This window comes from Maylandia zebra, linkage group LG7 (genome assembly GCF_041146795.1).
Source record: "Maylandia zebra isolate NMK-2024a linkage group LG7, Mzebra_GT3a, whole genome shotgun sequence".
NCBI lineage: Eukaryota > Metazoa > Chordata > Actinopteri > Cichliformes > Cichlidae > Maylandia > Maylandia zebra.
The window spans coordinates 55,972,434-55,998,313 of NC_135173.1; the positions used below are offsets into that span (position 1 = coordinate 55,972,434).

Consider the following 25,880-nt stretch of genomic DNA (forward strand, 5'->3'; position numbering starts at 1 on the left):
AACTGCTAAGACACGAGCGAATGACTTAGCCAAGTTGGGAATTACAGCCTCAAAAAAGATAGTCACTTAAACCCTGCACAGTAATGAACTGTGAGCTTACAGACCAAGAAACACTCCACTTCTGAAGAAACAATGGAGAGGTGTAGAACCCAAAGTCACCATCATCACAGGGGTGAGAGTGTCATTGCTGTCAGGAAGGACTCATGAAGAAATTAAAGGCATGAGAAGATTCTGAAAGAAAACCGATCAGCATCAAAACTTGATCTGGGCCATTGCTGTGTCTTCCAACATAATAACGACCCAAAACATACGTTGGTCCTTGTGAGGAACTACCTCCAGAAGACCATTAAATCTGGAGAAGCTTGAGAGAATTACCAAAGAATGGACTGGGATTGACAAGACAATATAAGAAGGCAATAAAAAAATCCAAAATAAATTTAGGATGTTTGGAAAGGCTGTATAATAATAATAATAATAATAATAATAATAATTCCTTGCTCTGTTTAACAGCATGGAAATTCTTACATTTTCATCTATATGTCTGTGTGTGACACAGAAGTATAATGGGTACCTTTTAACGTTTTTCTCTACAATGCAAATATGAGCATAATTTCATACAAAGAGAAGCCATGAAACATATAGAAGAAGAATTTTATTCAGCGTTAATACAATAAATATACAAAACTCAAACTACTGGTCATGCGATTATAGGTGAAACCTTAAAATTGCACAAACATTTAGAGCAGATAGTCTACCATTTGTAAACTGCACAAAACATACACACATCCCTTCATATTTCATCTCAAAAACATTGATATATATTAATATATATAAAATTTAAGAGATGTGGATCAGCATTTTAATTTTCATTGTTTTTATACCACAATTCATGACTCTAAAGCACAGCTTGAAGCCACAGTCGGTCTACAGTACAACGCACAGTTCACATTGCATTGCAGCTTCATGTTTATATTAAAACTAACAGCAAAACCTGGAAGTGTAATTCAGCCTGATGCTTTTTAACTACTGTACTGGCCCAAATTAAGCCAGTGTGTAGGGAGAAAACAACTTAAAGAAATACAGAAAAGGCAAGAAGGAACCCACAGCCAGACTGTCCTGCACACACATTAAAAATTAAAGACCCAACTCCCTCCGTCCACACCCACCCACACACACACACGCACACAAAATGCAAAATCAAGGAAAGTGCTTTGCAGTTTGAATAACACATAGAAAGACAGATTCAAAGACATTTTAGCAGGTGGAATTGTATTGTTAAATCTGATCACAAAAACGAGAGAGTAAAAGAACAGATGTGGTTGTAGTTTTGCTTGACTTCCAAAAAATTAAGAATACACAAGTGTCACAACACAACATCAATGTACTGGCCCCTTTCGTCAAATTTAAGTCACTTTTATTGTGATTACAACATACTGATACTGATTTACAAGACATACTTAAAACCAGAGGCCTGTCAAATTTTGTACAATCTTGTATAATATTTAACCTCGTCATGCAAGCGGAGAGCATCCTGAGTAAAGCTGAGGTAAATCTCCAGCACTGAAGGGAAGCTAGAGACGAATTACACTTTCCTTGCTGATAAATCGTGCAGCTGTGTGTATGGAGTAGTGGCTCTCTTTAGCAAAGGACACAAAATGGTAGGCTTCAGGTGAAAATCAAGCTGACTCAGCTAATGCAATAAAAAAGCAAGTTAAGCATCTAGACTACTGAGCAGGAAGGCCTGAGGGCACTGTTAGAAGTATCTGTACTGACTGCCAACGTCAGAGAAAGAACCCCAAGTCCAGATTTAAAATGCGACTTGCTGAGATATGCAGATCAATAGAAGCAGAAGATTTCAGTCAAATAAATACTTGACAATTACCTTTAAAGTGATACTCTAATATCAGACACTGCTTGTGGATTGTAGCTTTTGCAGAATGACAATTGTTGTCTGCTTAGATGGCAAAACAGTGCCATCAATCTGTGATCACAATCTACTTCTGTCCATCCCTGTACTAACGACGCAGACTATAAACGATGGCGTAGCCACTGTGATGTTGCCCACTGCTTTGTCAACTCTGAGTTTTGAAACTTGATTGTTAGCACTTCCACAGCGCCAAAGCTGGATTTGGAGCCAAAAGTGACCATATTTGGATGAAAGGGTGGAGTGGCTGATGTTAGCGAGCAAGTAAAGTTGTCGCGGCTCAACCCGTTTCTTGTTTAAAGCTACAAACACGTTAATCTAATGGCTACACTTGGAGATTTTACATTGGGAATCTATGGGGGCTGACTCGCCTTTGGAGCGTTTTTGGCACTTCGGTGTGTTTTGGCCCCGGAAGTTGCCGTTTGCCTAAAATTGAAGGGTTAATTATATTATTTTATTTCTTGCTTCATTCTAATTGTAATATTTCATTAATGACAGAAATATCTTCCTTCTGTTATTCACCAGTCTCCACCGGTGAGTGCTGATACTTGGGTAGGTAAGATTTTAGATGAGATATCACTTTAAGGAATTTCAGGCTAAATACTTTTTACATACCCAATTCTAAGTTGAGCGAAGAGAGTAGAAAGCAAAGCAGCGGAGTGGAATGCACAGCATTCATCTTCAGCAGTATAAAGTTACTCCATTGGGGGTCAGCAGTGTTAAGCCATACACTCATGAAAGAAGAAAGCACCGAAACAGATCAAATAATGCTGCTTTAACTGAAAGATAACTTCCTTTTGCCAGATAAATAAATAAATTCAGAAAGAGAAAGTGGTGATTAGGTTGATAAACACACAGAAAGCAAGCATCTGTTCATGGTGAGAAATGCCCAGGTAACTTCAAACAGTCGGTTCAGCTACATTAGAATCTGCCTGAAGACGAGCAGGCCTCGAGGACAGCAACAACATTTAAAAAAAGGCACACAAACCTTCATTTAATTGGCCATACATCCACACAAACCCTGAAATCCACACAGAGACAAGAAAGTTGAGCACTCTAGTTAAAGGACTCCTAGAGTGCACGGTGTTGCAGGAGCAGGTAGACTGGGACAAGAGAGCCTGTTTGAAGGTTGAGAGGCTAAAGATTGTAGATGAGTGGATGTTCAGCTGTAGCACCCCCACAAAAACCCCTTCAGTAGTGTCAGAAAGATGGGGAGGGGGGCGTAACTTGTTCAAACAAGGCAGTTATAAGTGGAAGCTGGATACAGAGGAGGGTCAGATGAGCGAGCTCTCTGCTTCAGACTTGCTCCTTGAAGGCTCCTTGTGCAGCCCTGGAAGCAGCATTAGCAGTGGCCGTTTGTACAGTTTTGTTAGACATGACGCCCGTGGCAAATTCCTGCTGTGCCTTCTCAAAACTGGCACCGGTGGTACGGTACATGCCATGGACCTGAGGGGAGAAGGAAAGGCGGAAAAGAGGGTAAAATTAGGGCCTGAAGAGTCTGTAACAGACATCACTCAGATATCTTATAGGCTGACTGTGCATTTACCTTTTTGAACATGATGAGAGACAGGACAGCCAGAGCGGTAAAGAGAGCAGCAACGAGGATCATTATAATGCCCACTGGGATGCTTTTATTCAGGCCAGTCAAAGCTGAGATCCACCCGCTAGGGATAAGAAAATCATTAACACACAACAACGACGTGACAACTAACCAGTCTCACTACCATCTCAATCCTCTGAGAGAACTACTTGTTTAAAATGCTGTAGTTTACTTGGGTGAAGTCACACACCAGGAGCACTCAAACTACAGAGGGTAAAGCAAAGACCCGGCCTCCACACTACCTAGACCTAAAGGATGTGCCACCATAGACACTTACAGTGGCACAACAGGGACCTAGACAGTGTTATCCATGTGGCATGTTGTAGCTGTTCACTGTAAATACTCACTAGACTAAATGTATATTCTAATAACAATTTTTTTTAAATGGTTCTTAACTAATGCAGGGTTTCCTCCTGCTTTCCTCCTAAAAGCAAAACAAAAACTGCAAGAAAAAAAAAAAAAAGACAAGTTCAATATCTAATTAACACAAATATAGAAATATTTCAGGCTTGGTCTTAATCATCGCATTATCTGATCAGTTCATGAGATCTACGATATAGAGTACTGATACTTTTCTCAGTATAATACTAAGACCAAAATCTAGACTAAATGCAAAGCCAACCACCTCACTAAGTAACCCCAGATGTGTCTTTGTAACATCTGTCTTACCTAAAAATGTCATAAAAATACAATGCTATGGAAATTTATTTTAAGTCGTGTTATCTTACCTGGCTCCCCAGCCAGCGATGCCAATAGACTGGATGACATAGATGCCAATCTGACAGACGTAAATGAAGAAGAAAATAAAGAACCTGAACGAGCTGTCGATCCTGTAGAAAGATGAAAGTGGAGGATATGAAGAGCACAGTGGGCACAGGAGGGTCATCGTGATTGTTGTACTTGTGGACACAATTTTGGATCATGTTGTTTACCTGAATGCAGCATAAAGCGGTCTGTACCAACAGACAAAAGAACATGGCGTGAAAAGCAGAAGCCAGAGGATCGACAAGCCAAAGTCCACACCTCGGTCTCCATCCACAGCAAACCAGGAGAGGCAGGCGATCAGGTTTGCAAGCAGAGTCCCAGTGTGCACTGAAAGGTCAAGAGAGAGAGAAAAAAAATACAGTAAATATGTGGAGGGGGACTTCGGCTTAAGTGTGACGGTGTGCCAGAACGGCTGTTTAAGTGTACATGCCAAAACATGGAAAATAAGCTGAAGGAGAAGTGTCCAATCAAGTCCTACCAAATCAAGCCTTGGATGGAAGAGGAGGAAACACTGAAACTTAATATTTAAACATGTAACACAGTGCAGGACTGGAAACAACATACGCACACACACGCGCACACAGTTAATAATTCATTACCATTTGCTCTCGAGGGCCTAACAGTGTCTGCAAAGTTAAAGGTATTACACATTCACTGAGTCAGTTTGACTGCAGGGATTTTACAGCACAGTGTGAAATATGACAATAGCCCGCTAGCTGACATAGCAGTGGTACCGAGACCCTTCACCTGAGCTTGAAAAAGATACAGCCGGTTGATTTAAAAATCAAAGTCTTTGTACTTATTAGTAAAAACGACTGAATTCTGTAAACCAGCCTTATAGCAAATCATATGATCAAGCTGCTTCATCAGGTTGCAAGACTGCGGCACGTGCATTTGTCATGTGGCTACTGAATTCTACTTGAAGTCTTGACTCCACCCCCCACATACACCAACAGAGAGTATTTTTCACCATCAGGAGCTATGAGGTTTTGACTCGGGGAGTTGGTGGATTAAACTACTCAGGACTGCTTTAAATGAGTCATCTGAAACAGCAGATTATCAGCTCATTAACAATTTCATTATTTCAGCAGATGTGGTTCTACGTGTTTGCACGTATGAACGTAGTTTAGAATGCAGTTTGCTAAAAAAGTTTGCTAGTATTAGCTGATAATTTAGCACAAATGTTTAATGCAAACAAGGCCACTTCATTGGCAAGTGCAGAATCAATGGGTGATCTCACAGTGTCTAAGTCCATCTTTTAGATACAGTCTGTGGGGAACATGCATAAAACTATGTATGCAAGCAGGAATAAAAATGCAGATGCTATCTTTTTATCAGATACGTAAGTTTATAGTCATTTCGAGTCCTTTCTTTAGTTGTAAATGGATATACACACCCTCTCTTGTCATTTTGCACAAAAAAAAAGAAAAAAAGAAAAAAGGAACTAAAGAGCATGAGTAATCTGAGCTGCAGTGGCCGTCCCTGTAAGTACAAGTAGGCCACAGGTGATGCACTACTTATAGCCTAGCTCTGAAATCCAGAGGATAAAAAACTCCAGACTTGGTACAAGACAGCAAATTTCTTCTGTCAATTTTAAGAAAAAGTTTACTTACACATCCAGAGGTAGTACATGATTTTGACTGTCTTCTGAAACTCTACGGGAATGTCTACAGTAATATCGTGGTAGAAACACGGAGCCACAGGAAACCTCTCTGGGAGAGGAGGCCAGTTGTTTTTCCTGCCTACAATAGCAGAAAAAAAAAAAAAAATCAAAGTCAAGCTTGTGAGTTACTTCAACATCTTTTTGAAAGTGTCGCTCAGGTTTTACGTGCTGCTCTTCTGTCAGATGACAGTTAGCAGTTACTGAGTGCAAATACTGATTCCCGCTTATTTTTTGTGTGCATGAGAATTAACATTTAAATTAACATGTAGTCATTGCTTGGCATATAATGAGCCATTCTGTGGATTTATAAGCGTCATCATTATCTGTAATGCTTTGCTATGACAGCACTGATCTGTGGCTGTGTTGTGATGACATACTAACCCCCAGATACGTTGATTGACTGCATCTCTCGCTCCCGGCGGTCCAGCTCTGCAGCCTTATTTTCCAGCTCTTCCTGTCTCCTTAGCAGCTCAGCAGCTGCCTGCGACTGCTCCTGCAAACACACACAAACAAATGTCAACACATTGGAAATAGTACACAAACTTTTTGGCCAATTACTTTCCCCCTCCCTGCTCACTAGAAATGCTCCATTTCTACTTTTGGAATAAATCCAATTCTCTGCAGAGACAGCACCAGCAGGAGAACAGACATCATAACAACACATTCCCCAGAGTCTGCTTCACAAACGAGATGCTCAATCTCAAGTTATTTCCTCCACCAACCACGATTTCCCTCTGACTCTGTGTCTACTTCTGCTACAAAGGCCAATCACAGATAGAGGCGGTCTCCCGCAGAGCCACTTTTCTGTCCACAAACTCAGTGTGAAATCAGCCGTGGTGTTAATACATTTTCTCTCAGTCTCTGCTGGTGTTGCTGGACTAAAACAATAGATGCACCACAGTCTGCTTGCTCATGGTGACACGTAATGCTCTCACCTCAGTTCCAATAGCTTTGGTAACTCAATCAGCATTTCTTTGTGTAAAAATAAGAATGCCTTTGTATAATCTGAAAAGAAAGTGGCAGAAACTACAGCAGCAGCTGTAAGCATAGCCAAAAGTTCTACTGAAATAACTGCTGTTATTTGGCTGTATACCATCAACACATATACCTGTGGTTGAGCTTGTGAGTAGGCTGGGGGCTCCTCTGTGGGTTTCATGATGGCTGGCTGAGTGCTGACAGCAGGGCCTGTAGTCTTGGGGGCCATACTTGCAGGTGTCTATAAAGTACACATGGTTAGAGCAAAACTACATGATTCCTATAACTGCTAATGATGTGACCTCACAGTTAATCAGAGGTTTGTATTGCAATACTCAAAACACAACTAAATCTCATATTTTATTAGAGCATTAATAAAGATGCACAGCAAAAAAATAAAAAAAACAAATGAAAGCAACAAACGGTGAAGAGCACATGTATGAAAAAAAAACCGTACAATACAAATTTGTGAAATTGATGAGGTTGTACTGTAGAGAGAGAGAAGCCTGTGTAAGCTCTTAAGAGAAACAAAAATGTTTGAGCCAAGCTAAGCAGTGATACAATATCCATGCTCAAAGATCTAGTGCCCAACCTTTTGCAGCCCTATAACAACATCTTTTCAAGGCCATTTCTTCACAAAGCTTCAAAAAGCTAAACTGACCACAATACTTCAGTCTCTTGGCTTCCAAACTTTTTATTGAAACAGTCTTCTTACAGCCCTTTGTCACTGATAAAGTTGCTTCTCAGATGGATTCAGTCAAATAACATTTAGATGGCTGAAAATGATTACACTGATGCAGTCACATATCTTGCGACTGCTGAAAGCGATCTTGAATTCCAAGGTGGGAACCACTGCTCAATGTTAGGATTTAGTCTTATGTAACTGCATGTGTGTATGTGCTAAGATATGTGCAGTTGGAAGGCACAAAACAACAGTGAAGCTGTTGGCAGTGAAGCTATCGAAGAATGGCTGAGCCTGTTGGGCTGCACGGGTAAAGGCTTAATAATCGGGGTCTTGCCAATGGACCCTAACCCAAGGTCTGAAGGATTCCTAGTATTCCTCTCCTGGGGAGGATAACAGAGGTCCCAAGTTTCTTACCCATCGCCATCTTTTGAATACTTTGCTACTGGAGACCCTACCAGGGGCAAGTCAAAACTCCAGCTCAATAAGGTGGCAATTCTTAGAGTGGAAGCTTTCAGGACACATGTCTTGGTGGCTTTAGGAGCTGAGCATGTGAACCACGTGATCACTATGTTCTAGCAGTTGCCTATATATACAGACTGGGCAGCGACTCATAACAAGACGACAGCTACAGACAAGAGAAAGAAACAGAGACAGGGTGAGATTAGTGATTTGGAAGAGGCTCAGAGTCGAACAATACTGGGATGGATATTTCTCAGCATTTAGATAAGGTGTTCTGGCCATGTCTAGCTGAAACAACAGGGCAGTGACATCAGCAACAAAGAGAGGTCCGGTTTGCCTGGTCTGTACCCACGACCAATAACATAGCTAAGTGCATAGAATACATGTCTGAACTATACAAAACTGTAATTGTATATTCCATTATTAGCTTGGGATCCATTAATATGATGAAATATTTTATTTAAAAAAAAACCCCAAAACTAAAGCATAAACTGAGACTGAATAATCATCAGCTGCTCTTCTCTGACTGAAGAGTGTGGCATTTTACAGATAAAGCACAACTCTTTGTTGTCACACTTGTCTGCCTTGGCGGACAGATGTGGGATTTATTAGTCTTTTATTCTGCTGAATATAATTTTAAAGGAATGTGATTTTCACATGATGTATTACAAAGCTGGAAAAATAAGTAAAACTTTAGGCTCAAATACCTACTGAGTAATTCTGGTGGACCTACCTGATCTTTAACCTCACTGCTACTAAATGCAAATATCCAAGTACTCACCGATTTGCCATCTGCAAAGGGATTGTACTCCTCTAACCCTGGAGGAGATGTCTGTCTCACTTGTGTCACTGATGGATCCTAAAAAAAAGGAAGAAAAAAGGATTAAAAGGGAATGCTTTACATGAGATAAATGTAATTGAGTAATACTATAAAGCAATACATTTTGTTTGATCTGTCTTGTCTTTGTGTTTCAACCAGGGATAGCAGTAGAAATCCCTACAGAGTAAAACCCTCCATTATTCTGCTGAGATCCAGGCCAAAGCTCTCTGTATTCAAAATGCAACAGGCCTATAATTCAATACTGGCAAAGACAAGATGATTCCAATAATTTTCACGAGAACGTCGTTATAAATAGCCAAGACCACGAGTTTCTTGAGCTGCTCTGGCAGCCAAAGACCGAAATAAAAAGACATACTTTGGTTATGCTTTGTGCTCCTAAACTGCTAAAGCACTCCATGCTTCTTTTAACTACAGTCCTAATTTGCCAGACTGACATATCAAAACTACTTTCAAAATAAAGCAAGCCACTACTTTATATTCTACCTCCATTTGCATGCAAAACTCCTTTTTCCTGTCGGTGTCAGCTAAGCTACACTGTCATACATCTCTTTTGATAATAAGCTCACCATCAGCTGCCGTCAGTCACGCACGAATTTCAAATTGTTGCTCAAGATTAACATCTAATCCGTATAGTCCGAAGTGCTGTCCTTATCCCGTCTCAGTGCAGTCCTTATCCCGTCTCAGTGCAGTCCTCTCCGTCTCCCTGACTCTTAAATTCCCCCCCCCCCCCCCCCCCCCCCACACACACACACACACACACTAAATATTTCAGGGCCTGTCGTGTTTAAAATTTAACGCTGCACTAGTGCGTGGCTGGACAAACACATACTGCAGATTCAACGAAGTCTTCATTTTGAAACCTCCAGCTCTGGAGTTCCTGCTCCAGAACATTAAAAAAAAACAAAAAAACAAAACACAAAACACAAAACAACAACCCCCCCACCCCCACCCAAAAAACACAAGGAGAATCAGCAAACGTGTGTTCACCATGATCTTGATTAAAGTGCAGGATTCAAAAAAGGTGCACAGTTCAACCACCTGACGACACCATATCTAAGACTTCAACTCTCTGTGGTTTCTACTCATTTCACGTTTGATTAAGCTACAAACCTTACAAAGTGAGCTCTTAGCTGCCTTACAAAGTTTTTTTTATTCGCTAACATAGAGCCTAATGTCTGAGCCCACATCCAGAGAAATAGGCCAAAACAGCCTCAACAATCTGATGCATGACTGCGAGTGATGAAGCTTAGTAGGAAAGGAGCCAACGAGTACCCTGGAACCACATGTCACCATATGATTTCATGAACTATTGAACATAGCTCAGAGAAGGGAAAAAGCTCCCATTATCCTGAGGCAAGGCAGCCAGAGCCAACGCATGACAGAGAAGTGGGAGGACAGCAGGGCTTCAGCACTCGTGTTAGTATGTTAATGAACCCAATTAATTATTCACTCTCCTTGCGTCTGTGTGGTCAGCCTGTACCATCTTCCCATCAACGCTGGGTTCTTTTAAGTCTGTGCAATGAATCAAACCAACTAAAATAGATTTTTTTTAATATAGTATTCTCTGACAAAAACAAACAAAAAACACACATGCTTTCCTTGTACTGTGTAGAACCAAGCAGGCACAGATATATCACAATTAACAAATACATTGTCTGAGGTTAAAGAACCACAGGTCTAATTCTGGATTAGTCTGATTCTGACTCAGAAATTAGATCTGTTATTTATGACAAAAGGCTGATCCATTTAGTTCAGCTGTATACTGCTCTGTTTTATACTGCTAAATATCAGCAGTAGTGTGCTGTGGCTACTGAGAGGAAGTTAACAGCAAACTACCAACAAATGAGATGACCGGTATAAAAAAAACTTAGATAACTGTGGCTTTGGCTTCTCTTTTTGTTGTTATAACACTTGTAGGGAAGTATTTACTGCATTTACAGTAGAACAAGGTGTTGTCATCTATCAATTACTGCTATTTTACTTCCTGCTTCTTACCAGCAACATAACACGTGTTGTGTGTGGATGTGCACAATATTGACTTTTAGACTGAGCTTAAATTAAGCTTACTGTAAATAAATTACAGGATTACTACAAATACGTGGGTTCAACCACTAGTTTAACATCAAACAGATAACACCATTATGTGCATTTTGTAAATTATCCTCATTTAAAGAGCATAATTTATAATGTTCTTTGAATGAGCAATATTATTTGAGGGCTTCTAGTTTCCAAATATGAAGTTTTACTCATGTTATTTGTTGTGTATGACAAAAAAAGTTGATTTTAAGCTTTTGATGGACATAACAAGCACACTGAAGATGTTACTGCTGAGTTCAAGAAACTCAAAATGACGTCCAGATGAACAGAATCAACTTTTGGAGATCTAAATGACAGTCCATTTATTTATCTTTTAAGCATTTCATAGAAAATACTAAAAACTAGAGATGGCACGATACCACTTTTTTATGTCTGATACCGATACCGATATCATAAATTTGGATATCTGCCGATACCGATATGAATCCGATATAGTGTTTTTTAATCAACAAAACTGTTTTTTAAATATCTTGCTGCATTTTGTATAAGTTCATACTCAAGTTTAAAACAACAACTACACTAAAGCTATTCTGTTATACCTGTATGCAAAAAAAAAATTTCATAGTTCAGCAATACTGATCAATCTAATAAACTTAAACCTACACCATCCTCCCTATTCTGGTATTTTAAAGAGTACTTAGCATAAATATTAAGCAACCTAACTAATAGGGTTCCAACTCCCAGCAACAACAAAAATAAATAAATAAAAAATAGGGAACCACCCCTCACGCTCCACCTCATGATGCTTAATCGACGTAATCAACCTTAATTTGATGCAGTGTGAAAAAAAAAATGCACAGAAATCAATTATTTTTCAAGAAATATTAAATAGATTCAACATCTTTCTTCAACAAAATTGCAGACTGCACAGATGGTACCTTCCCAAAGGAAAAAGTACTATAGCTTACTAAGGTGTATGTGTGTGTGTGTATATATATATATATATATATATATATATATATATAAAAAACACCCAGCACGCCCCTGCGGGCGGTTTATCCTTCAAGCTCGGGTCCTCTACCAGAGGCCTGGGAGCTTGAGGGTCCTGCGCAGTATCTTAGCTGTTCCCAGGACTGCGCTCTTCTGAACAGAGATCTCCGATGTTATTCCCGGGATCTGCTGGAGCCACTCGCCTAGCTTGGGAGTCACCGCACCTAGTGCTCCGATTACCACGGGGACCACCATTACCTTCACCCTCCACATCCTCTCGAGCTCTTCTCTGAGCCCTTGGTATTTCTCCAGCTTCTCGTGTTCCTTCTTCCTGATATTGCTGTCATTCGGAACCGCTACATCGATCACTACGGCCGTCTTCTTCTGTTTGTCTACCACCACTATGTCCGGTTGGTTAGCCACCACCATTTTGTCCGTCTGTATCTGGAAGTCCCACAGGATCTTAGCTCGGTCATTCTCCACCACCCTAGGGGGCATCTCCCACTTTGACCTCGGGACTTCCAGGTTATACTCGGCACAGATGTTCCTGTACACTATGCCGGCCACTTGGTTATGGCGTTCCATGTATGCCTTGCCTGCTAGCATCTTGCACCCTGCTGTTATGTGCTGGATTGTCTCTGGGGCATCTTTACACAGCCTGCACCTGGGGTCTTGCCTGGTGTGATAGACCCCAGCCTCTATGGATCTTGTACTCAGAGCTTGTTCTTGTGCTGCCATGATTAGTGCCTCTGTGCTGTCTTTCAGTCCAGCTTTGTCCAGCCACTGGTAGGATTTCTGGATATCAGCCACCTCCTCTATCTGCCGGTGGTACATACCGTGCAGGGGCCTGTCCTTCCATGATGGTTCCTCATCTTCCTCCTCTTTCTTGGGTTTCTGCTGCCTGAGGTATTCACTGAGCACTCGGTCAGTTGGGGCCATCTTCCCAATGTATTCTTGGATGTTCGTTGTCTCATCCTGGACTGTGGTGCTGACACTCACCAGTCCCCGGCCACCTTCCTTCCACTTAGCGTACAGCCTCAGGGTGCTGGACTTGGGGTGAAACCCTCCATGCATGGTAAGGAGCTTTCTTGTCTTTATGTCAGTGGCTTCTATCTCCTCCTTTGGCCAGCCTATTACCCCAGCAGGGTACCTGATCACGGGCAGGGCGTACGTGTTGATGGCCCGGATCTTGTTCTTACCATTCAGCTGACTCCTCAGGACTTGCCTGACCCTCTGCAGGTACTTGGTGGTTGCAGCTTTTCTAGCGGCCTCTTCATGGTTCCCATTTGCCTGCGGGATCCCCAGGTACTTGTAACTGTCCTCTATGTCTGCAATGTTGCCTTCTGGTAGTTCAATCCCCTCAGTTCTGACTACCTTCCCTCTCTTTGTTACCATCCGACTACACTTCTCCAGTCCGAACGACATTCCAATGTCATTGCTGTATAGCCTGGTAGTGTGGATCAGTGAATCGATGTCTCGTTCACTCTTGGCATACAGCTTGATGTCATCCATGTACAGGAGGTGGCTGACAACTGCTCCGTTCCGTAGTCGGTATCCGTAGCCGGTATCCGTAGCCAGTCTTGTTAATGATCTCACTGAGGGGGTTCAGGCCTATGCAGAACAGCAGTGGGGACAGAGCATCTCCTTGGTAGATCCCGCACTTGATGGTGACTTGTGTTATGGGCTTGGAGTTGGCCTCTAGTGTTGTACGCCACATCCCCATTGAGTTCCTGATGAAGGCTCTTAGGGTCCCATTGATCTTGTACAATTCTAGGCATTCCAGTATCCAGCTGTGGGGCATTGAGTCATAGGCCTTCTTAAGTCTAATATATATATTAGACTTAATAGTTACTATATACAGTAATTGACTTCTATTCATTTTACATCAAATTAAAACTTTGGGTGTCAGATAATTATTTATTAAAAGCTAGACATTTTAAATGAGAATAAGAAAGAAAAGTATGTCTTTGTGCCCCCTTTTCCCTGTTAATGCCCTATCAGCCCCTCTGGCTAAACTTTGCTAGATCCGCCCCTGCACAGTTACCAGCCGTCAGCTACGTAGAAAAAGATCCTCGAGTAGAAAGTAATATTAAATACATTCTAACAACAGCTGATCAAGCTTAAACGTGCTGCTGTTGTTCAGCCGCTGGTTTCCTCTTTCTGGTGCAAAATGGGCCAAAAGCAAACTAGAGACACGGACTCGCGACAGAAAAGCCGATCAGCTGATCGTTAAGCAGTTTCATGATTGAAGTAGCAGCAGGAGAGGCAGTCGTTTGTTAAGCTTAACGCAGGAATGCTTTACAAACATTCAGAGATGGACTTACACACTTGCTTTACTTCTCTCGGGATAACTTTGTCGGAGATGAAATGCCGGGTTGCTAGCGAAGCTCCACATGCTATCCAGACCACCGACAGGTCCCGCATGCCACAGCCGCTCTATCACGTGATGCATACTGCTCCGACGTGCTAACGTTCTGAGGTGAGTTACGGCGTGTTGCAAGTTTTGTGAGGTGCTTTCGTGATATTTAATGGATCGGATTGCATTTTTTATTTTTCTCCGATATCCGATCCAGTAATTTAGGTCAGTATCGGACTGATACCGATACGTAATATCGGATCGGTCCATCTCTACTAAAAACAGCATTAAATGTTTAGATTCCCAATCAACTGCTAAAGACAAACCCAGTTTGGCTGGTTGATGTTAAACAAACAAACAAACAAACAAACAAACAAAAACAAACAAACAAACAAACAAACAAACACTTCTTTAGCTTATTCTTAGCATGCTCCAATCAAACAATCAATGTTAAAACAATCAATGTGGTCTTAATGAAACTGAGGGAAGCACCTCGTGATTATTTTAATTATTAAATAGTCTTATGTTTTTGGTCCATTAATGTTAGAAATTTCAGAAAATAGCAAAACTTGATTGTTTTGATGAGTACACCTGATATGAGCGGAGGAGGATAGGCCTGGAAATACCAAGGAGCACATGATCACATGAATGCTTTCATTATGACACAACACTGTGTGAGCGTAAACACAAGACGTCTTCAGTCAGACGCCTAAATAAAGACAACAGCACAATAAAGGCAAGGGAAAGGATGTTTGTCTCTGTTTTTACGTTCCTACACAGCATTACATGATCAGGTGATCAGTTTTTAACATTATCGTCTCCAGGTTGGCAAGTTAAGTCAATCACTCTAACGTAATGTCAAACATAAAAGAAACAATACGCAACATCTGAGCATAAGTTGTTTAACTAGGTCGTAAATGTGAGGAAATATGTCGAGCAGGTGGGAATTTAAAGGGATGGGGGATAATTATAACAGAACCCAGCGACCCAACCTGCTTCAGTTTGAATCAGAGCCAACACCTGGAAGCATAGCCTCATATCTTTTAATGTTATGTCACTTCTGCCAGTCAGAGTGCGGCAACATTAAGTGACAGTTCAACTGAAACCGAGCGGGAGGGTTTTGGCAGCAGCTAATTTAAAGTCGCCTTATCAGAGCAGGTTTATTCAAACCAACCCCATGCCAGTCTTTCCTAGCCACGCAGTCTTAATGTAAAATGATACGGCAGCTAAAGTTAAAGTGGCTAATGTAGGCTAATGTAGGCTGTTAAGGTTACCTGAAACGGGTTGCTGAAGTCCGGGTCCGCGAAGGGGTTGCTGTCGAAATCTGACATTGTCCAAATAGGACGACTTATTCCGCTAAATGTGTCTTAAGGCTAATATTTATAGCCAAAGTCGGCGCAGAGAGTTACAAAAGACCAACTGTTTCGAACAAATTGTAATAGAAAAGACAAGGGCTGAAGTCAAACGTCAGACTGTCCAGGTGGGGGATTGGTCACCAGCAGCGGAACACACGTGACATAACGAGACGTCAGGCGGAAGTAGGGAAACGTAAAAAAAAAAAAAAGATCCAAAAAGTAATTTTTTAAAAAAATAATGTTTTATTTAGAAATAATTTAACGCTTTACTCACACTCATTTTTTCATTTTGTCATAGAATTGTGATATTTTATCTGCGATTAAATGTCAGGTCGTACATCGACTTATCTACGTAAAATGAAAGAATTAAAAATATCCCAAAGTTATTTTAAAAAATAATATTATTACTTGGAAAATATTTGATTTATTTTTTTATACCCACACTCATTTAGACTTTTTGTCATACTTTATTACACTTAAAGTGTAAAAATAAAGTATGACAACAATAGCACAAACTTCAGGAAAACTCACTTTTCTTGAAAATATCCTGGTCTTGACAAAAATGTTGCTGTTTTGACCTTGTGGACTTTATCGTGATACTTTGGCTATTCAACATTGTGGCAACATCTATTTTTTGGCCGAGTCTCTTCTAGTTGCCATAGATCTATGAGCTCTCTGCCTCTGAATCCCTGTCATGTGACGCTCACTTGTCCAACTCACACTTCCGCTACTGCGTGTAAAAAGTTGGGTGATACATTAAAGAAGTTTTTGCAGGAACTTTAGCGTCAACATTAAGTTAATATTATCACCAACTTTATGAACATTTCATAGCTCGTAAGAAAAGGCGAGTAAGTTTTCTTTGTCGGCCGTTTGCCTTAAAGCTCAGCATGTCGACAGGAGTCTCATACAACGACCAAGGAGGAGCGGAGGCTGCGGTGGAAGCGGGTCAAGAAAGCACCCCGACCTCCTCGAGCACCGGAGCTGCCTTCGGACTGTTCAGCGCCGACTTTAAAAAGTAAGCTAGCTCAGCGTGTGTTCCGTTTCTCGTCACGGTGGTTGTTTTTGGCACAGTTGGGTTGTTTTTGTTGAACTCCATATGGCTAACTTCCAGTTTCGTAGTCTTGAAAAGAGGCCAGTAGCATCCACAGGCAGGGCAATGGTGGCAAATGACAGCCCCCTGTCTCTTCTGCAGTAAGCAAAGTTGAGCGATAAAATGGCAAGACGTGGCTTGGACGTGTTTGTGATCACTGAGTTTTCCTTTTTCTGGTTGGTTTTTCCAGTTGCTTTGCACCTTTCTGTGTGCTCAGGGTGTACTTGTATTGCCTGTTTTTTGCTGTTGTTTTTTTTCCATCTCGTGGTTGTTTTTCGTATTGTAGTGTACACTTTTTGTCACGTTTTGTCATTTTTGCGATCATTTTTTTTACTATCTCCACCTGATTACTTTGTATTTTACTGTGATTATGAATTTTGGTGGCTCTTTTGTGTATTCATCTCTGTCCGCTTTGTGATTGTTTGGGTTAGTTAGTTCAGTAAGGCTCCAGTCATTGCAATCACTGCACAGGGAGAGCTTGATAAAATATCAACTGCAGTGGCTTCATCACAGAATCTTCGGATACCGGTATTTATTGTGAAACAGCAGAAAGTGCTTGTATGTTTTTAAGCGGATGCTACACACTTCACTGTTAAAAGGGACGCAATCCTCCCCACTGTCGCAAAGTGGGTGGTTATAGTGGAACACCTGATCGTTGGAGTTCTCTTCCAAATCTTTCAAAAGTTTTTACCAGTTTAAAGCACTTTAAGATGAGAGCTGCTGTGAATTTGCTGGCTGTAAATGAACAAGCGCTGGGACACACGTGTAGTCCTGTTCCTGCAGGTGGATTGCGCTGACCCTATTACACAGTGGTCAAAAGGCTTAAAGAAAATGTCGAAAACTTCATTTTTTTATGCTCATTAAAGCTGCTGTTATCCAGCTCTAAGCAAGTAAAGGAATCCTTGGAAAGATAAGTTTGTTGTATTTCTTGTCTGTACTTTATTCACCTCTTTCTGTCTCAACCTTTATAAAACTGTATGAGAATATTTCTATGTTTTATCTACAATTCAGTTTACTGCTGTATTAGCTACTTTTTTTTTTTTAAACCAATGTTTTTCAAATGTCATACTGGGCCTATTGACTTGTCAACAAGTAAGATGGTGTTTTACTTATATCGTTGATCTTTGTTGCATCAGTTTTGTGCTGCATAACGCTTAGTTTATACTTCTGCTGTAAATCTATCTAGAGCCTATGATGTAGCCCACATAAGTGCCCCATACATTTGCAAGCATTTATACCTGTGCTGAAAGTAAATGATCAAATATGGAATGATGATAAAATGAAAAGTTTCAAAATGTATTTTTTATCATGAGAATTTCTTTGTTTTGCACAATAACTAGCAAAACATAATATACCACCAAAAAAAGGAAATAAATACTGGACCCAGAATTTGACAGTCAGTACATTTCTTTCTAAGACCAGCAAATGGAGAAATGCTATTAAGTTGCCTTCATAAGCTTGTGTTGCTCATGTATTTTAAGTTCCATGTCTGCATTCTACCACTAGAGGGCAGCCAATAACCAGTTTAATCATCTTTTGACTTTGGAAATTTCTTGCAAATTCTGTGACTATGCATCTCAGTTGTTCTAGTGTAACAGTCTGTGTTTGAAGGTACATACACAGGGTACCAGATTCTCTGGTCTAGACTTGACTGCAGTACTTAAAATCTGAGGAGCTCTAACTTGATTTAGACTTATGCATTAAGCCTATGTCCCTGCGACGTAACCGGAAACCCCTCTTAACCATACACTGCATCTACTGTGCTTTAGTAAATTTCCTACTAAAGCATAATTCAGGCCTCAGTCTGTTAGTAAGTTTTATACATTCATAAAAGTTTTGGGTCACAGTTCAGCTTCTGATTTGATTTTAAGCGTTTCCTGCAGGAACCATCCTCATGTATCCTTTTGCTTTTCATCACTGTAGATCTTGGTTTTCTGAAATGTTTCTTATTAAGTTGAAATAAACCTTAACACTGTCTCACATGATCATCTACCCAGTTGGGGGAGGTTTGGTCATGTGTTTGGCCACCTCAGGGCCAAGCTGAGGGACCAGAAGAATATGAAAGGGCTTGAATGATCCTTCTGTTTGTATGTCTGTCAGACACAATTCACAATGACCAAGTCTGTGAATCCAAAATGCATTTTGTGCTAGTGCCATTATCTGTGTCTCATATTAGTGCTGCACGCAAGGCTTGTCAACTTCACCATGTCCGTGCTTGGAGAATACATTGCATATTTGTTCATTAATGTTTTAATAGCTGAGGATATATTTAGAGTCAGTTCTTTTAAAATTAGATCAAATTTGGAAGTTTAGTTAAAATTGCTGAATGTGTGTTGCACGTGATGAGAGATGCAACTTTGCTCTAATATGTTCTAGTGTTTAAAGGGCGCTTGTTTCTGTTTGAGAGCTCTGTGCTAGGGTTCAACAAATCATAGAAACATAAGGCTAATTTATTATCTGAGACCAAAGAGATGTCTCACTGTGGCTGAGCAGTTTGGTTGTATCGACTTATTGTATTTCTCTGTGTTGGAAGCAGTCACAAAAAAATAAAAGGAGCGATGGATTTAAATGGAATTATACTATTTTCACTTCCCTAATCTTGGGAAGTGCTGGAAGATTGAATTTTGTATTTGAGGCTGGTTGTGCATGTTAAATGGTTATTTGGTATTTCCAGCCTACTGGCATTAGTCAGGAGTAGAGCAGGGCGATATGGCCAAAAATATTTATCACGATATATATTTGAAAATTTGCGATAACGATATAACCGACGATATAATTGATGCGAGACAAAATACAACTCCACAACATTACTAGCGCAAAAAGACAACCTTCCATTTATATTCACTTAAACAAGAAGCTGGTTTTTATGTACATTAAAGCTTTATAAAAATGTAACAGTACAAATGCAAATTCCTTGCTGAAAGTTTAACCAAAAGGCATTTCCACTAGAAATGGGCTGACATGTCCTGAGCATAACCATGTATAATATCCACTGAAGTTAAAAAGAGGTGCTTTGCAACATTAAACTGCAGTGTGCAGTATGCATTTTTCGGACCATAAGGTGCACGGGATTATAAGGCACATTAAGCGAAACAAAGCAGTCAGATAAATCAAACTTTATTAAACTCATTCTTCTTGCTTCCTCCACTTCTGTACCATTGATTCCTTAATGTTGAATTCTCTGGCAGCTGCTCTATTCCCATGTTGTTGCAGTATATTAATGACTAACCTTGTATTGTGGATGGATTATCTCAGTTGTTCTCCTGACTGAAGTTTGGTCCGTTTACAGCATCCTGCCATGCGATTGCATTTGTCTCTAACCATGAAGAACCTTCACGTTAACTTTTATAAGTGGAAAAGTGTTAGTGTTCGTCCTCCAGCTTCACTGTTTATGTTATGCTAACATAGCTGTGTCGCTAGCGATCACGTAGCACATCATTATATACCAGCTAGCCCAACTTCAGTAACCCTACAAACGTCACTGCTGTTTAGTTTCCTGTCTTCATTTATGTTGGAAGTGATAGCAGAACTGTACGTTTGATTTTTTTCAGAAATCTCTCAGTCAGAACATGCAATATCATGCTTGGGTAACTAGCGAAACTAGCGAGCTAACTTCCGCTAGCTTCCTGCTAACTTCCGTTAAATGTAATAACTTTTGTTTTCATGGATGCCTGGAAGTTAAACTTTATAGTTACACCTGGTAAAGCAGCAATGCTGATCGTTTTATTAAAGATGAAAGAATTTAGACAGTTTTTAACTCTAAGTGATGCTGCAGTGTTGTTTGACCTGAAGTTTACGGAGTTTAGGACCCAGATTACTCCCAGATTTAAGAGCATCTTAGTCCGACAAATACGACAATAACAACGGCCGCTTGCATGTTCTGCAAAAAAATGTGCTTTGTTGTGTATCTGACGGACAAACACCAAACCAGTTCCACATCACGGAAGTTGCACCATTTTTACAAACCAATTCTGGTTCATCTGTTTCACTCAACAATCGGCCATGTGCGTATGAAAACAAAGGCACTGCGCATGCGCGTTTTACTCCCATTCTATCGCGATATTTCATTTTCCTATCGTTGCCTAACATTATACCGGTATTACCGTGAACGGTATAATATGGCCCAGCCCTAGTCAGGAGTCATGCAAATTTAGCCTTGCTACTCTTTTTTTTTTTTTTTTTTTTTTTTTTTTTTTGTATTGCTGCTGCCAGTTTATCCCTGAATCAGCTGATAATTCCCACTTGCAAATTTTTTTTTTTACAGTTCTTCTTTTATTACTGCTGTTCCAGTATTGTAGACTAGTCTTGCTTTTCCCAACCTGTTGATAATGTGGATCATAATATTTTAACAACCTTGCATCGTAGATTTAACTTCAGGGTGATTCCACGTAAAATAACCAAATGTGAAAAAAGTTCACATCTGATGTCCTCAGGGTCAGCTGTTTATTCTTCCCAGTAACTTCAGCTCACAGTAGAAAACGGTACCATCATATTATGAATATTTTCCGAGTTGCAGCGCTTAAAGGATATAGAGGTGCAATGAAATTTAGTGCTTTTAAATTTTGCCAGCATTTTTCAGCCCCTTTGACATAAACTATGTTATGTCACATGATATTGATGCTAAAGTTTGGTCATAGCAAAAACAAAACAAAATCATGATTTTGCTTTTAGGATGGGACCATTGGTGTGGGTGTGTAATTGAACTGGTTACAACTGCTGACGACAGATTAAATGTGCTTTACAGGTTTGAAAATTTCACCGGAAGAGCTCCTGTTCTTACGAAGTTATGATGGCTCAAAAATGCTGGAAATGCTGCAAAATTTGGCACCCATTTAGTAACCACCTTTTTTTTTTTTTTTTTTACGATCTGGCACTTCAGACTCTTTTCCATGTTAGTTTAAATTGATGATGATTGAGTGCCAAGAAATATTTTCACCATGAAAATATTTTATTTTCTAATTTTATACAAGTTATTTTCTATACACATCATAAGGTCTGTGTTCAGATTTCTGCAAAAAGGAGAGACTACATAATAAAATGTGTTTGCGTTCACATATTACAACACAGCATTAAATGAGATGGATACACATGTGGCCTGTTTGTGATAAATATTCATTAGGAGACTGCCATGGGTGTATTATATTCTAATCAATCTCAGCAGTGATGGGGAAAAAAGATTTGAAAAGCTAATAATCAGCCACACGTGATGCAGCTCTTCTTCTTTCTTTTTTTTTTAACTATTTGAGTTGTTTAGGTTTTCAGTGTAAACAGAAAAAAATTGGATGCTATGTTTTTTTTTTGTTTGCTTTTTTTTTAAAAAGGAAAGAAAATTGGATATTTCTGTCGCTACCAAACACAGATTTGTTCCGCTCATGTGCAAATATGTACTATTGTACTTAGTGCTCACTGAAGCCTGGATTATACTCTGTTGTGGACACATACAGCTGGTGACCCGACAGCCAAGTAGTGATTGCCGTTTTATACTTTTCATGTTCATGGGTCCACTTGGGTCCCTGTGTTGTGAATTTCGTCCACAGAGAATTTATATTACAATGCACCAAGCAAGCATGTGCCCAGGCGGCGGATTACAAAGAACTATAACGGGAATAACTTTTTGGCCGTTAGGTCTCCTGCTGTCTGTGTTCTGCAACAGAGTATATTTAAATGGTTACTATAGATGGTGCAAAGGATCAATTTAGATTAAAGTGTAGCAAGCACACACTTTAATTGTGCATTCTTTTTGTGACCATCGTGTGGTCGTGATACCTGTGTTTGCAAAAAGATGTCTGGTCCCATAAAAGTGTAGGAAGGTTGACTTTGTAAACATTTGTCGATGGGCTCAGTTACTCATTGTAGTTTCTACTAAATTCAGCAGTAAGTTGACTGTGGAAATTATCCACATTATGCTCACTGGCTAACAACCTGTCAATCAGAAGTCCCCAGCCAATGAGAGCGTGATTTCAGTCAGATTCATCCATGGCTTGTTTCAAAACACAGAAGATGGCAACAGTGAAAATGCTCACCTTGAGACTTTAGAACAGGACTTCAACATGGTAGCTATGTCCTTGTCCTTTTTACTTTCTATCATGTTACTCAAGAAAATCTTTTGGAAGAGGGAGCTTTGGATATACCTGCCAAAATAATCCTCTGTCATATTGCGTGTGATGAATGTGATACTGTGTAGAGCAAAAACTTTTCCCAATTTGCGCCAATGTTGCTTACGAAACATTTCAAAGTCGAGTCATTACTCAGTCAGGCCCTCATGTTACTCATCTACTCCGGAATAAAGTCCACATTTCTCCCTCTTCAAAACCCTTTTGTACCATTCACATCTTCAGGAGTATTTCCTGACATTCAGCTCGGTGCTGTTATCTTTGATGTCGGCCTGTCCTGTTGGCATTGTCAGTAAAACTTGGCAGACGCATGTGCTCTAAGTGGTGCCAATTTAAAGTGATTATTGTGCAGTGGTGGTGATGAAAAGTAGCTCAGTGTTTACCCACCAGAGATAAGGCCCTCCTTTTTCCTCTAGAGGGAAGTGACCATAGTCACACAGAGGCAGAGTCACATACACAACCAGGAGCCAGGTGAGACAGCTTTCCATATGAAAGTCAGCATTTTTCAGAATAGAGGAGTAACAGTTTAATATAGTAATGGCTAATTAGCCAAGTAAGTGGTCATTACCCTCAGGCATAAGGATGACTTGCCATTAGTGAGCTGACGGGGCATCTTGTGACTTTTTTTTTCCCCTTTTGCCCAACAGAAGAGGAAGGGAGTACCGGTGAATGACAGTGACAAAGCAGTGGAGCCTGTGCTGTTTTTCCACAGTTCCTAGCTTTGACAGTTATGAACTGGACAAGAAGACAGCTGTAAATAAAGCCAAGAGAACTTGGGAGTACACCCTGAAGGAAAGTAATTACCACAGCTCTCTTTGGTCCGTGGAAATTCAGTCAGCCGTGGTTTTGTGGACTCTGTTCTTTAGACAGCTAACACACACGCACAGACACCACTGAATGGACTGCAGCGGTATGGACGCTGGTTTCTCTTCTTTGCGCTCGGAGGCAGCAGGAGCCATGAGGACAGTGTTGGTGTCTGCTGAGAACTTACAGCTTACTCTGAAGCCTGAACTCAGTCAGGAAGAACAGTCACTCACACACACCAACAGTAGCCCTAAGGACTCACACAAAGCCGGGTACTGTAGTAAGACAACACAGGTCATTATTTTCTTGTAACATCTGACAGCTAAATATATGCGTTTTCCTTTAAATAACACTGAAATCTTTAGATGTAACTAATACAGGTAACAAATTTTTAAAATGATGACTATTTGTGGATGGAAACTGAATTTTCAGATTACCATTACAAATTATTCCTTTAGAATTAAGATTATCATATGAAAAAAAAAAAGTATGAACAACAGTCATTGACTTGAGTGCAGTCTTTTTAACTTGGCAATGTTTAAAGTGGATTTAAATAAAATACTGAAAACCTATAATGAATTAAAAGTAAAGCTGTTTTCACTCCTGAATGCTAAAAAATGTCACAGGATCAGGTCTAGTTGTGACCAAAGTTGTAGAAGCGTAGATGCTGTTTTCTTTCCCGTCACCTCTGAACTAGGCCGATGGCTTCCCCTCCCTGAGCTCGGTGCTGTCAGAGGTTTCTTTCTGTTAAAAGGGAGTTCTTCCTTCCCAAAGTTGCCCATTCTCACCTTTGGAAAGACTGCTAGGCGTTGGTGAGTTTGATGCCTGGGTGTTACACAGGCGAGTTCAGCATCTCATGGACTTTGTACAAGGGAGCAGTTAAAGACAGTTTAAAGTTTGATCTAAATGTTTGGACAAGTTCACATATCATGGTAGCAGATCTGACATGTCAGTGTTTTTAACGAAATGCTTGTTAACAGCGTAAATTGACAGTTTTTATATCATTTAACAGTGTCACCATTTGTCTATTACAGTAAGATATAAAGTAAAATCAAGGTTGTTGGGAATTTCATTAGTTACGTTTGCTTCTCAGTGGTGTAAACTGACTAAAGTGATACTGAAGTCATACCAAACAATATCAGATATTACAGATTCACATGCAGTGGAGCTTTTTTCAAATTTAGTTCAATCATTTTGAGGCTCTATATAAAATATTGTTAAGGTTTCAAAGATTTAGTTGCTGTCCTACAAAAACTATTTTTTTTGTTTACAGATTAAGAAACTAAAGTTTGACCTTTTTGAGCTTTAGGATATAAAATATAATTGCTCATTTTATCCTATGAGACATCCCATATGGAAAAGAAATAGTAAAAACTTATAAAAGACTTGCATACGATGTGGCCAACTTCATATAGTGAATCATATAAGGCTTATTTGATTTACTCATGAAAGTGGCCACTTTCTCATTACTTTCATATATTGTTTTAGTAAGTATCCAAAACATACAAGTTTCATTTATATCATTTTTCAAGGGATCTTATATCTGTTTTCACTCTTTCATTTGTTTTCATACAAGATTCACACAAGACAGATACAAACTTTGTAAGATTTATATATATCTTTTCCATATGGGATTTGTGTGAAATAATTAGCATGTAAATTCCTGAGTTCGAGATAAAGTCTTGACCCTTGACCTTAGACCACCAAATTGTAATAGGTTTTTGCCTAAATTCAATTTGGAGGTTTGTGTTTTTCAAATTCACTTAATGTTTTTAAGACATCGCTTCCTCACAATGGGCAGACCCAAAGCTCATAAACACAATGCATCTGTGTCAGTGATAAATAATGTCATGCATCTGGATTGCAGCTCAAGCGCCATGTTGTTGAGTCACTACTGCTAAATATTGGCAGATTTGATCTTGTCATTAATTTTGATCATTTTGGATAAGCACCAGGTTATTATATACCTAAAATAAAACAGAACATATCTGCACTCCTTATTTTTGTCTGCAGCTTGCTTTCCATCCTGCACAGCATCTCTGTGGAACAAGCATCCTGTTGTGTGGGTTGTTTTTGAGCAACATTGCCTGGTTGAATTAGTCAAGGAATTAATGTGGTGATCATGTGATTGCTGAGTAGCATCATTGTTATGATGCAGTTGTGTTGTTGTTTAGGACACCATTGTTGCTGCATTGTGAGCAGACACCTCATCCATTTACATAT

At 39.9% G+C, this 25,880-nt stretch overlaps 2 protein-coding genes across 4 annotated transcripts in view; one reads left to right on the top strand and one right to left on the bottom strand.

The window, feature by feature from the left end:
* Nucleotides 1-637: 637 nt before the first annotated feature.
* LOC101477900 (secretory carrier-associated membrane protein 1) lies at nt 638-15,815 on the bottom strand. Of its 2 annotated transcripts, none has more exons than XM_004566853.5 (9): nt 15,570-15,815; nt 8,853-8,930; nt 7,061-7,168; nt 6,334-6,445; nt 5,903-6,031; nt 4,457-4,616; nt 4,253-4,354; nt 3,471-3,588; nt 638-3,370 (listed from the first exon to the last, which is right to left on the bottom strand). In XM_004566853.5, exons 1-9 carry the CDS (start codon nt 15,624-15,626, stop codon nt 3,221-3,223), a joined length of 1,014 nt encoding a protein of 337 aa, XP_004566910.1. In that variant the 5' UTR covers nt 15,627-15,815; the 3' UTR covers nt 638-3,220. The 2 variants fall into 2 exon arrangements, with proteins under 2 accessions (XP_004566910.1, XP_004566911.1); XM_004566854.5 differs by lacking the exon at nt 15,570-15,815 and adding an exon at nt 9,479-9,565.
* Nucleotides 15,816-16,343: 528 nt separating this feature from the next.
* ap3b1a (adaptor related protein complex 3 subunit beta 1a) overlaps nt 16,344-25,880 on the top strand; it is a 60,228-nt gene continuing 50,691 nt past the window's right edge. Inside the window, exon 1 of one of the 2 annotated variants that reach the window (XM_004566856.3) lies at nt 16,344-16,665. In XM_004566856.3, the coding sequence (XP_004566913.2) occupies nt 16,538-16,665 (128 nt within the window). In that variant the 5' untranslated portion in view covers nt 16,344-16,537. Of the gene's footprint in view, nt 16,666-23,340; nt 23,930-25,880 lie in introns of those variants that run through there. The other variant, XM_004566855.5, reaches the window with a different exon arrangement.